The sequence below is a fragment of the Catharus ustulatus genome, chromosome 9 (assembly GCF_009819885.2).
Source record: "Catharus ustulatus isolate bCatUst1 chromosome 9, bCatUst1.pri.v2, whole genome shotgun sequence".
In the NCBI taxonomy this organism is placed as follows: Eukaryota; Metazoa; Chordata; class Aves; order Passeriformes; family Turdidae; genus Catharus; species Catharus ustulatus.
The window spans coordinates 26206917-26220617 of NC_046229.1; the positions used below are offsets into that span (position 1 = coordinate 26206917).

The following is a 13701-nucleotide window of genomic DNA, read 5'->3' on the forward strand; positions in this document are numbered from 1 at the left end:
TTCCTGCGCCGCGCCTGAGGGGAGCGGGCGGTGGGCGACGGGCTCCGCTCTCCCGTCTGCCCGCTCGGGCTTTGCTCCCCTCGGTCTGTGCCCGTCCGTCCTGGTCTGTCCCCGCGCTCTCCCCGCTCCGTCCCGGTCTGTCCCCGCGCTTTCCCCGCTCCGTCCCGGTCTGTCCCCGCGCTCTCCCCGCTCCGTCCCGGTCTGTCCCCGCGCTTTCCCCGCTCCGTCCCGGTCTGTCCCCGCGCTCTCCCCGCTCCGTCCCGGTCTGTCCCCGCGCTTTCCCCGCTCCGTCCCGGTCTGTCCCCGCGCTCTCCCCGCTCCGTCCCGGTCTGTCCCCACGCTCTCCCCGCTCCGTCCCGGTCTGTCCTCGCGCTCTCCCCGCTCCGTCCCGGTCTGTCCCTGCGCTCTCCGTTGTCTGTTTCCCCCAGTGCCTCTGCCGGCCGCCGCGGGTGCCGGCGCGATGACTGTCGGTGGGAGCCCCGGGGCGCTGGGCACGCTCCTGCTGCTGCTCTCCCTAAGTGCCCGCGCCGTGCCCGAGCCCGAGGCGGTGCCCGAGGGAGCCTCCACCCTGGCCTTCGTCTTCGATGTGACCGGCTCCATGTACGACGACTTGGTGCAAGTTATCGAGGGCGCATCCAAGATCCTAGAGACATCGCTGAAGAGACCCAAGCGGCCGCTGTACAACTTCGCGCTGGTGCCGTTCCACGACCCCGGTAGGACATTCCCCCCGGTGGGACGAGCGGGACCCGGGCCGGCGCGGGCAGGAGCTGGGGAGGGCAGCAGGGAGCTCCCGAGGGCTGCCAAAAGGTTGGGTTTCCTGCGCTTGCAGAGACTAGAGCCTAAGTGTTCCTGTCCCATCGTAGTTCGTCTCGCCGCACGCGTTTCTCTGCCGAGGGCGACTGACATTACATGACCACCACTTCCCTGTGTCTTTACACAGCTTCCCAAAGCCTTCAGGATAGACTGGAGTGGGCTCTAAGTGCGCTCTGTGCACCAGAATATCTTAAGGGATCAAATACTCCCCTTAATTGTTCTGATAGGAGCTGAAGTAGCGTCAGTGAGCTGCACGTGTAGTAGTAATGGTGCTACTGAGTTTTTTTCCAATGCCCTTCTATGGGAGTGCACTTAACATGCATAATGCAGTTGCACTCTTCCTCCTGTCTTATTATCCCATGTTTACATTCAGAAACTTAGAGTGGAATGATCCAGAAACTTACATGGTCTGTTTTTTTTGTTTGAGGTCTTATTTCTTTCCCTCACCATTTTTGCATCTTCTGCTGTATATCGTGCACTCCTCTCAGCATCTGTTTTTTGTTCCCTTCCTATCCATTTTCTCTGGCTTTCTTCCTCTTTCCTTGTCAAATTATTCTGTTGGCTTGAAGAGGAAATAGGAACAGGATGCCCCAGGCTGGTGATATGTGCTGTACTGTGCAGTGAAAACTCCTTTAAAAAAAGTCAGAAAGTGGGAAAAAGCCCTTGAAAATTACCTAGTGGCTTTAGTTCCCATGGAATATCTCAGAATATGGTATTCCCAAACTCAATGCATGAGAGCTCCATTTTTGCAGGAATGTCAGCAAAAAAAAGCACATATTTTCTATTTTCCCCCAGTAACTTCAGCTGAAAATATTTAATATTTTGCTATTAGTATAAAGGCCATAAACCAAATGCTTAGAAAATTAGAGGGAATATCTTCAATGGGTTCTGCTTTTTTCTTAGTTCTTCACTGTGGTATCAGAATGTTCTGTCATAAAAGGATCCTTACTGTTTCCACATTTGATGTAATTTCCTTTTTGTTTTCCCTCTGTTCATCCTATCTTCTCCTCACCTTTTTTTTTTTTTTTGCTATTGTTGTTGTTCTATGGAACAAGCTTATATGGGACTTAAAAAGCATTGTGTTACAGAAATAAACATGAAGGGAAAGATTTGGGTCACATGTAGAACCTAGAACTCTTTTATATCCTAAGCTGATAGGTCTCTATGGAGCTCTTTTTCCATGGAATGGCCAGAAGATCAAGAGGATGGGCTGGGAGTGTTTTGGTGTGGTTTTCTCTCAATGATAGCACATCTTCACTTCAGTGAGCAGGAAGGGATTCAGTCCAGGAGTTGATAGTTCTTTTTTTCAGTGATTGGGTAACTATTCCATCCACAAGAGCAAGAATTGTGTGGTGCACTTTTAGTTTACAGGTTTGTGTCATGGTCCTTTGTTCTTGTGCATCCTCAGTACAAAAAGTCTGAGCTTTCTCTCACAGGTAGTCAGTTCTGTGCTTGGTTTTCATCACAGACCGCTTTCATGTCCTCTGTTTCGACAGCTCCTTTTTTCTTCCTCATTGCATATGTTTTCAGTTTTATTTCTGCACGTTTTCACCTTTCCAGGCCTTTTTCCCGTCCTCCTCACAATCTTCCTCCCACTGCCTCTCCAGATTCTTTGTTTCTGTTCAACACTGACTCCTGTGACCACGCTTTGCTGTACCACCCCTCCTTGCTCTGTACAAACCTCACCAGTAACAAATCCACTGCCACCTTCCCCTGCTTGAGTCACATTTTCCCACTCACTGACTCCTTGCTTCCTTGCCTCCTCCCCCATTCCCTCTTTGCACAGGAGATCCCTTTCCTTGGCAAATGTTAGACTTCATTCAGTGGAGTGACTGAAACTTAAACCTGCAGAGAACTGACCTGTACAGCACAGAGCTGCTGGCAAACGTGCCTCAGAGTATCCTGTTACACCTCCCTGTGTGGAAGTCCAGCTTCCCTGAGGGGGCCTTACTTCTTAGTGTGATGGATAACTTGTGAGAGCAGGGAGCTCTCTTGAAGTGGAGGATGGACAATTTTCAACTTAATTTTGTCCTAGTTTCTGAAAACTATTTATTTGGTCTCTCTCAGAGTTAGAAAGACACACTACAGGCCAATGTCTTGAATTTTATGGATGTGTAAGGTCCAGATGCCTGCTGGTTGTCATACCGTACCTCTGATGATGACCAAGCCAAGGCACTTGAAAAGAAAATGCAAAGAAATACCAGTAATTTCACGATTATAAGCTGCACAATTTTGACTAAAATTTTGGTCCGAACTCGAAGTGCGGCTTATAATCAGGTGCGGATTATATATGGACAAAGAACCAAAAGTTGCTGTTTTAGTTTGGAGGAGAGGTGTCTCTGAGAAAGGCAGGAACTTCTCTTTGAAATGGAGAATGTAAACCCCCTCCCTCCAAATTATTGTAATTTTGAAATCAAGGGGCTTTCAGGCAAAAATATGGGAATTAGGAATAACAGTTCTTTACTAGGGAAATTAAAATAGAAATACAGTGATACAAAGAAACAAACCCCAAACCCTGACAAAGTCAGTACAACCTGACACCCTGTCAGGCAGGGTGTTGGCAGCAGTCCCATTAAATGGTGGCTGCATCCTCCTGCAGTGACAGATGTGGTTCAGTTGGAGCAATGCTCCTGTACAAGGTGCAGTTTCCCTCCGGAGGTCCAGTGGTGATGTGGAGAAATCCAGTTTTCCTCTGGAGTCCAGTGGAGAAAGGGGCTCCCTTAGTGTCCCAAAACCTGTTTTTATTTTGGTAAGGAATGCTGGGCTCTTCCCCCTGGCTGGAGCAACTTCCAATGGGATGCAGTAATTTTATCAGTCCCACAATGGGACTCAGTGGGCCATTAGCAGAAAATGACTCTCTGGAGGAAGGATTGGTTGTGAAAAGATAAAGAACAATGCCCTGCCTGGTTTCAATGGATGGCCCATTAGCAGAATATCTGCCGTTGAGATAAGGATCACTGCCCCCACCCTCAATAGATGGTGATAGAACAGATACCTTTTATCACACTCTGTATTGTAACGTGCGGCTTATAATCAGGTGCAGCTTATGTATAGACAAAGAAGGAAAAGTTGCTGGCACCAGGAAGTGGGGCTTATACTCAGTGCGGCTTATAATCGTGAAATTACTGTACTGTTGTGACCACTTCGACCTTTTTTTTTTTTCTTTTTTAATCTATAGAGAAGTAACTTTACTCAAGAACCTCTAAAAACATTGCTTGGCAAGTGTTTCACAGCATCCAGTTCGTTTACCTAGTATTGGTCTTTCTGAAGGTTGCTCAACTGAATTAATGAGCATGAAGCTATTTTTTTTACAAGTTGTGTTATTCACTCAATCCTTCTTCCAAAAAAAAGAGCTTTATATGTGGCTGCCTCACAGGCAAATTTTCTGGGTATTTTTGTGAGGTGCTGTCGTCCCTGGGGCAGATGGGACTCTACAAGGGGTACAGATACAGCTGGGGCTCAGGTCCAAAGAGCTTCTCTTTGAATAAAGGGGCCCTGATGCAGATACACTACTGATAGATAATTGCAGTTTAAATTTGGTGTGGATTTGGTTTCAAACTCTATTGTTTTCCTAATCTGTGTTGCAGAGTGCACTTGACATCCCACAGGGTACAGCTGGATTGTAAATAATTTGGTATAAATGTAGTCTGGCAGAATATGGGAGAATTTTTAAATAACTCAAAGTGCTGCATTATTAGGGCTGCATTAAGGCACTGGAGCTTGTCCAGGGAAGGGAATGGAGCTGGGGAAAGGGCTGGAACACCAGGAGCAGCTGAGGGAGCTGGGAAAAGGGCTCAGCCTGGAGAAAAGGAGGCTCAGGGGGGACCTTCTGGCTCTGCACAACTCCCTGACAGGAGGGGACAGCCAGGGGAAGTCGGGCTCCCAGGGAACAGGGACAGGATAAAGGAAAACACCCTCAAGCTGTGCTAGGGCAGGCTCGGGTTGGACATTGGGGAAAACCTTTTCACAAAAAGGGCTGTAAAGCATTTGCACAGGGTGCCCAGGGTGGTGGTGGAATCCCCATCCCTGGAGGTGTTTGAAAACCAAGTGCATGTGGCACTTGGGGACAAGGTTTAGTCGTGGTGGTGTTGGGTTGTTGACGATGTAAAAAGTCTTTTCCAACTGGAATGATTCTGTGATTCCATGATTGTGCCAATGTACTGGGGTGTGTGATGGTAGATTTAAATGTAGTGTTTTCCCTACTGCAGTGGCATTTTGGTAAAACAGGAATACAAGTGTATTTTTGGTATCAAACCTGAGGTTTTTGGTACAGAATTGTGGCCTACGGAAAAATTTCTCATGGCTTGCACGTTCCTATACCATGTACCATCTGGTGGGATGCAGAGTTCATCTTTGAAAAATCCTTTTGCTTTGGATTCTGCTTTGTGAATAAGCATGTGCAGTGCTTCAACAGATTACAGGGAATTTTTTTATTGTGGGCTTTCAATGCCTAAACGTGATCACAGAACTTTTGTAGATAGTGAAAAGGGCTCTTGACTAAGAAGTCTTTTGCCAGACTTGTGTTCAGTGGAAAAGCTGGCGTGAGGGGCGGGAAAATTGTCCCAAATTTAAGAAGAGTTGGCACAGGAAAATTTTGAACTGGAGCTAAAGCTGAAGATCAGCAAATGCTTTTGTAGTTGCGTGTTGTGGGTCCTGATGTCCTACTAACTCCCATTGTATCCTGTGGAAATGGGATTGAACTTGGAATGTCTTTATTTAACATCTGTGGCCAGCTTTGCTATTTTTTCTTTATGCCATTAAGGAATTTTGGAATGGAAAAGAAGCCTGAGAGGACAAATTCATCCCTAGTATTTTTCTGTAAAGCTAATGGAATTATACCAGTCATAACTCACTCTGTGTGTTTTAATCAAGCATTCCTTTAGTGTGAATGACTATTCTATGGACCAAACTCCAGTAATTAATTAAAACAAAAATGAAGGGAACATATAACCTCTGGACTTCCTAGGGTAGAGGATGATGTTTGCCTGTTCATGCTCTGCATATCTGCAGAACTCTGAGCATCTCCTGACCCTTTTCTAACAAATCAAAAAGGAAACACTGTGCGAGAAAAGGAGAAACATTAATAATGCCTAGTTTAGATGGGAAAATAGTATTGAACTTAAGTCACATAGTGATTGTGTAGAACTAGGAATACATTTTTCCCTTGATCCCACTCCTCTCTTTTGAGAGAGTAAAGCTCTTTTCTCTCTTGAAGTGAAATTATGCACACAGTTATGTTTAACTGGAGTCTCCTTTCTTTAACAGACTGGCAGGGCTGTGTCCATAACATGGTTAGGCTGCTAAGCCACATACTAGCTTGGATCAAGTTCAGGAGGTCATATGAAAAGTCTGGGAACTTTGGGTTTTGCAGGTTTGATGGCTTTTTTTAGAAGTTATAATGAAGAAGTAATGCTTTTTCCAGAGGAGGAATTCTATGAAATTAAAATTAGGCTATTAATGGAGTTAAAGTTTTTCTTACTTCCTGACAGAAAAAGTACTGTGGCTACGCAGATGGATAATGAAGGGAGAGGGGGAGGCACCCCTGTGCTTGCTGTACCCACAGCTGGATGGTATCATGGATGATGTCACTGCCTCTTCTTCTCACATCCAACTCTCCTGAAAGCTCTTCTCCCATGTGCTGCCCTGCACTTTTGCATTCTTCTGTCACTTGAGGTCTTTGGCCTTGGGCTTTACTCCCAGATTTATGAGTGTCTAAATTCTCAGGCAGAGGCTGAATGTGTGTAAATCACTTGGAGAAGATGAAGAATAGCCCTTATGGTATCGCTTTAAGAAGAGGGGCATTGTCTTCAGCATTCCCTCTGCTTCCTTTTTGGGGTGGAAGAAGTGTTTCAAGACTTGTTATTAGTTCTACTGAAGAACAGGAACATGGCTGTAGAGAAACACCACTGTGGTGGTGGTTTTCAAATCAGGGAGAACAAGTTTGAGGGAAATGTGGTATTCTGTACTGGTGTCTGAGTTTTCCCACACCATGGCAGTGGTGCTTTTACAGGGGATGGGGGCAGCATGAGAAAAGATTGGTGTTACAGAAGCTGTGCCTGCCCCTGGATCCCTGGGAGTCCAAGGCCTGTCCAAGGCCAGGTTTATTTGGGCTCGGAGAAAGCTGGGCTAGTGGAAGGTGTCCCTGCCCATAACAGGGGTGCGCCCGGATGGGCTTTAAGATTTCTTCCAGCTGAAACCAGCCTGTGATTTTATGATTGTAATGAAAAGGGCGACAGCTGAAAGATGGAGAGGAATATGACCCTGTGTTCCTGTCTGGATTCCAGGGCCCTCCTTACCTTCCTTAGTAGGTAAAACTGCTTAAACTGTTTGAAAAGTGTCTGCTGTTTGAACTAGACAAATTATTAGGTGGCCCAGAAGAAATACACTGCTTACCAGTGAAGTTCCTGTGGACAAATGTTTTGTGAAAACTGGGTACTTATCAAAATCCCATAGTTTTTATAGGATAATGTATTGGTTTTGCCATGACCTGGTTTTGGGTAGCAGGGGGCCACAAAGATGGCTCCTGTGAAAAGCTCCTGGAAGCTTCCACCATGTCCAGCAGAGCCAGTCTCTGATGGCTTTGAAGCTGGACATGCTGGGCCAATGAGGGAGGCTGGTAATGCCTCGATGAAGAAAATGAAAGCATGGGTTTTTAATGGTTTTTTTTTCCATGGTCATGGGTTTTTGCTCCTAGTCAGAGAAGAGGAGGAAGTGAGGATGTGAAAGAAAACAACATGGGGACATCAAGGTCAGGGGAGAAGGAGGGGGAGAAGGTGATCCAGGAGCTGGAGCTGAGATTCCTCTGCAGGCTGTGGTGAGACCATGGTGGAGCAGCTGTGCCCCTGCAGCCAGGGGGATTCACAGGGATGCTGGGAGGGACTCACACTGTGGCAGGTGTGGTTTGGCTGCTGCTTGTTAGGGTGGAGCCATGCTGGAGAAGTTCATGGAGAACTGTCTCCTGTGGGAGGGAGGGACCAGCAGGGGAAGGACTCCTCTCCCTTGGGTGACAAACTGACACAAACCCCCACACCCTGTCCCCTGCACTGTCGGTGGGAAGGAGGGAGGGGGGAAAAAAGGTGTTTAAGGGCTTGTTTTACTTCTCATTATCCTCCTCTGATTCTGTTAGTAACAGATTTCACTTTGCAACCTCAAGTTGGGCCTGTTTTGCCCTTCAAGTGTTTTCTCACAGTCCTTATCTCAACTCATGAAGCCTTTGTTAACTTTTTTCCCTCTCCTTTGCCCAGCTGTGGCAGGGGAGGGTGGGTGAGAAACTCTTGTGGGTGCCTGGTATTGGACCAGTGTCAAACCACGACAGATAGATAGAGAAGAATTACCTCAATTCTCTTTGGAAAGAGTAAGATTAGAGGCCAAAGAAATTATGCTCTCCACTTAATTCAAGTAGTTGTGTTATTTGAGAGTTGAGTGGCTTTTATGTTGCTACCAAAATCAAAAGTGGGAAAAAATGTGCTAATTTAGGAAGTCTCATCTCCCTCTTCTGATGGATCACAAAATACCAGGTTAAAGCTGTCACAGCTGATCTGTCAGAGCAGTGCTTTTTGGTGGCCTTAAATTTGTGAACATCCCATCTGGCAACTCAGGAATGTATAAGGATTTGGGGTTTTTTGGGGGCTGGTTTACTGGTTTATTTTGGACTTAGATACACAGTGACAGCAATAATGAGCGCACATCCAAATTCTGAGTATTTTCCTTGTGTTTTAGGATATGCAGTATACAGGTACAACTGTTCACTGTTGTCTTGAGAGCAAATGGTAAGCAGACCTGGGCATAATAATTGGGAGTTCTGCTCTTTTGTGCTAAAACTGATGAAGTATTTCTATTAATATTTCACTGCTGACAATTTCAATGGGAAGTACTGCTTCCCTAAAGCTCAAAAACTGCTCCGTGTTGTTACCACTACCAAGTGTTACTGTTGCTGTCACCAGGTGAGTGGCTATCACCAACACCCTGTAAGTGAACGGCTCTGGGCTGATAAGGAGGAAGTCTAAAGCACTTACAGACATTTTCCATCTCTGAGGCTTCTAGGATAACTGTACTGACCATGTGAGAAACAAGTGTTTGAAACTTTATTATCACCCTTGACAGAGACATTGTGATATCTCTAAAATGAATTCCGTGTGGTTGCATGGATGTTTTCTTGTTCCTCTAGAGGGATTTATCCAGGGTCCCTGCTAAAAGTAGCTATATACAGAATACAGAAGACAGTAAGTCTTGCCAGTGCCAGAAGCTCCAAAATCTGTGAGGCAGCCAAAACATTGTGACATGATCCAAAATCCTGTTAGAAAATCACTTACAACTTATTCTTCTGCTGTCTTAACTCTGCATGTCCAGCCCAGAAGGTATGCACAAGGGTGAATTTCCCCTCTGATTGTTGAATCCCTCTGGCAAGGGAAAGGATTATTCTCTCTGTTTTTATTTGAAGATACAGTAGAGATTATTTCCTTGGGAAAAAGAAATGATAACGCTTGAAATACATAATTCTTTTCTGCTTTGAATTAACAAGTTATTTTTCATGTTACATTTGAAATTGTTGCCTACAGAACTTAGAAGCTACTTGTTCTACATTGCTTTGCTCTCCTCAGCTCCAAGTGGTTATAATTCCAAGGAAAAGTCTGCAGCTCATTTTCAATGTATTCCTCTGCTATTCTGTCCCTGTAATTACTACTGATGTCATTTATCAGGTGAGCCTTGCTGTTTGTTAGCAGTGTGTGCCTTTTGCCTAGAGCTTCTGGAGTTTGCATAGAGGATATTTCACCTGTTGTGTCTCACACAGGAGTCACAGTACCCTTGTTAACTCAACTTTAAGGTGTGTGACAATTCACAGAGAGATCTCCCAGTTTCTTAACCACTTTTTAAACAAAGAAACTTCCTCATTCACCTTCCTGTCTTCTTTCCCACACTCTGAATTTATCTCCCAGGAGTTACAGCAGCTTATGTTTCACACAATCACATGGAGAAGCCCAGTTAATCCTATTCATGGCAGTAATTGTTTAACACAAGGCTACATTGGCTACAGGTCTTGATGGGAGCTCTGTGGTATGGAAAGAAAAGAGCAATTTCTGCTGCTGCATGCATCTCCTGGATTGATTTAAATGCACACAAATCAAATTCCTACTGCTGTATAAAAACCAGATGCAGATCCTCAAGTGCTTTTAAGCTATGAATGAGCTGTCTCTCTAAGACTGATACAGTGTCCCATTTTCATCTGGAGAAAACAACTATTTTCTGAGGATGCATGGTAATGGAGAGAATAAGGAGCCATGAATATTGTATACATCTTTATCTCACTTTAATTGAGGCAGTAGTGTTCATTATAAAGAGAATTGTCACAGAAATATGGAGGAAAGTTGACAAGGAGACCAATCAGAATATTTGCTTCTTGAAATGCCAAACTCGCTCTTTTCAAGTGTCAATCCTGGAGGAAAACTAGGAAAAAATGTCTTTGTTGTGGGGAGTTAGAATCATAGAATTGTTAAGAGAGGTTAATTGTTAAGAGGTTGGATGAGACCTCTAAGATCATAGAGTCCAACCACTAATCCAACACTGCCATGTTCACCACTAAAGCATGTCCCCAAATGCCGTATTGACGTGTCTGTTGGATACCTGCTGGGATGGTGATTCCTCTGCTGCCCTGGGCTGCCTGTTCCAGTGCCTGACCACCTGTTTGGAGAAGAAATTTGTTCCCAATATCCTTAACCTACCCAGGAGCAATTTGAGGCTTTTTCCTCTCAGCTTGTCCCTGTTCCCTGGGTAGAGAGCCCAACTCCCCCCAGCTACTCCCTTCTGTCCGGGAGTTGTGCAGAGCCAGAAGGTCCCCCCTGAGCCTCCTTTTCTCCAGGCTGAGCCCCTTCCCCAGCTCCCTCAGCTGCTCCTGGTGCTCCAGCCCCTTCCCCAGCTCTGTTCACTCCTCTGGACCTGAATTAGTAGTGAATGAATGCCTCTATTGAAGAGAATTAAGCTGAGGTCTCAGAGGAAAATTAAGGAAAAGAACCCCCCAACACTTGAAAACTGGTGCAACTGACACTCTGATCCTTAATCCTTGCTCTGTGTGCTGCACGGCCCTCCAGCAGTACTGACTTGATTAGGATCAGGCACGATGCCATGCCCAGGTGCCTTTTGAAAGCTCACATTTTGTGATGCAGAGGGTGTGCTGTGTGTGACCTGCAGAGGGTGAACAGTACCTGTCCTGCAGAGGAGGCATGGAGTGATGGGACTCCCTGTGCTGATACAAGTTGTGTTTGAACTTTTCTTAACCAATGGGGAATAAAAGGAGGTTGCACTGGGTTGGTGATTTTTTTCAATGCATCATGCAATGTTCATTCTGCATCCTGCTGGACCAACTTCTTAGAAACTTTGGAACTATTTCTGCTGTACTGTGAAAACAGAGAACAGTTAAGGCTGCCAGAGCTCCAGGAGCTTTTGGACAATGATCTCAGGCCCAGGATGGGATTGTTGGGGTGTCTTGTATGGGGCTGGGGATTGGACTGGATGATCCTTATGAATCCCTACAACTTAGGATACTTTGATTTTCTATGGCCTGAGGTCTCTGTCATCTTTTTTTCTGACTTGTGCTTTATCCTTTGTGTGTGTATCAGTCTGCTTGGAATTTGTACTAGTGTGGATTCACTCACTGGAGGATCTGGATAAACCAAATTGATGACTGTAGAAAAGGAGCAGATAATAAATATAGTTAATGTACTTTGAATGTGGCCTAAAGCCTGGCAGGAGGAACCCTATAGACAGAGAGCCCTCAGATGCCAGTTAGTATATATTTTCCAGTCAGTGATTTTGATTGTTGGCATATGCTGTGGCTTTGGTTTTGAAGGAGACACATGCATCAGAGGAAATACTGAGAACATGCATTTTTCAGTTTGCAAGTGGTAAAACAGTTTCTGTGTTGAAAGAGAGTGATGGTGTTACTTGATCAGCTCACCATGCCTTGGTAATCAGGAATAAGGAATAGGATGGATTTAAAGAAATGTGCTCTGGGCTGGCTGCTTTTTGTGCTTCATTACTCTAGCCAGGGAGAATGTTTTACCCCTCACTTACATTGTTGAACATAATGTGCCTTTTATAACTGTTGCTGGTGTTTGGGATTTCCTGTTTGAGGTGTGCTGCTCTGAGATCATATTTACGAGGTCCTTCAGTGATGCTGTCAGTGAATTCATGCCTGTGCAGTTGTTGGGTGAGCTCTGGGTCCAAGATTTGCATTTTGCAAAGGGGTAGTTTTCAGTGTTGCATTTTTAAGAGGGATCAGGATGGTTTAGATCAGGCATATCCCCTTGTGGTCTGTGGTTAAGCTCCTTTTGTTGCCTTTTGAGGAACATGTGCAACCTACTCTTTGGTAACTGGTTTTACCAGAGGAGAAGCACAATGACCTCATGTTCCTGAAGCACTTGGATGGGATTGTATTATGTCAAGATACATGAAACCATGGCACTGAGGACAGGATTAATTTCATTTCACTTCAGGCACTTAACTGAAGACTCTCAGATGAGAGGCTGGTGACTCAAGGGGTCTTTCTGTAAATCACAAAATAAAAACTGGCACCTTACGGAGCAATTAATCCCCTGTGAATTTTTAAATACTCTAGAGATTTCATTTGCTTTCACTGTCTGTAGGGAAAGCAAAGGTTAGTTGAATGCATGAAGTTAGTTGAGAAGCTTTCTGCTTTCTGACATTCTGCACTGGGCTGACTGTCCACATAATAGTCCCTGAGGTTTGTTTCACATCTAGGTTTTCATCCTTCCACATAGATACCAAGGGCTCTCAGGGGGAAATAGGTTATTCCTATGTGGTGATTCCATGGTTCCCATCAGCAGCTGAAGAATGTCCCTGGCTGGGTAGCCCCTGCACAACCTGAGGGCTCCTGCAAGCCTACTTTGCCAAGGGGTCGGGTCATGGGGCTACTCAGAAGCTCGTGCACCTCCTTTGCTCTCTCCACAGATTATTGGCAGGGTTTGAGCCTTGGGTGTTCAGAGACCCCTTCTGTGTCAGCTAAAGGAGTGACACTGGCAGTTCTGGGGCTGAGAGTTCCATGGGACAGTACCCAAACAGGGACTGGGGTGTGCCTTGTGCTGTGTGCTGCAAATGTAAACAGTATATTTGTTCCTGCAGCAATGTTAACTTACTGTACTGGATCCCTGTGCTCCTCCATCTTGATTTGCTTTGGCACCCTTGGTACTCCTCTTCACTCTGTGCGCATTGCCATGTTGCTCTTCTCCTAAAACATTCCTGGCCATGCATTTCAGTCTGCAAGGCATTACTGGTAGGATATGTGTGTTTTTGCAAATGACATATTCCCAGACAGTGAGCCAGCGTGCAGCAAACATTGCAAACAGCCAGAGAGAACTGAAAGGGTTGAATTTATTCTCAGTGATGTGTCCCTGTTAGCAGGCTTATCCATTCCTGCTGGAATAGTGGCTTCCTTACCATTTACTCTTGGGAATAGGCCAGTAAGTGTGTGATACTGGTACAATGAATGAATATTTACAGCTTTAAAAGCCAATTTCATGTAGCCTGATACATAGTGGAGCCAAACATCAACTTTATAGGATTAATTATAACCAGCAGAGCTTGCATAGCAATGAGAGGTAACCAAAGCAGAACAGGACCCCAGTTCTCAGCCTGGAAAAATGCTGCTGGAGTGAGTGGGGGTGGGTTTGAAGCATGGAATGAAAATGAAGGAATGTCTTGTGTTGCTGTAGTCCCTGCTAAATGTCTGTGCTGTTTGCTCAGGATAGCAGCTCTGAGCTGTGACTGTAGGTTACTGCTGGACTCCTGCCAGCTTGTTTAAATTAGATTCCTAGCCCGGGGGCTGGGGTGGTCAGCAGGAAGCCATTGTAATTTTCATGCCTTGGACACCAGTGT

At 45.4% G+C, this 13701-nt stretch overlaps 1 protein-coding gene across 1 annotated transcript in view; it reads left to right on the plus strand.

Annotated features, from left to right (window-relative positions):
- The first annotated feature begins 434 nt into the window (after nt 1-434).
- The window catches only part of HMCN1 (hemicentin 1), a 167017-nt gene continuing 153750 nt past the window's right edge, over nt 435-13701 (plus strand). The window contains exon 1 of the mRNA XM_033067869.1: nt 435-713. Within this exon, the coding sequence (XP_032923760.1) occupies nt 461-713 (253 nt within the window). The 5' untranslated portion in view covers nt 435-460. The remainder of the gene's footprint in view (nt 714-13701) is intronic.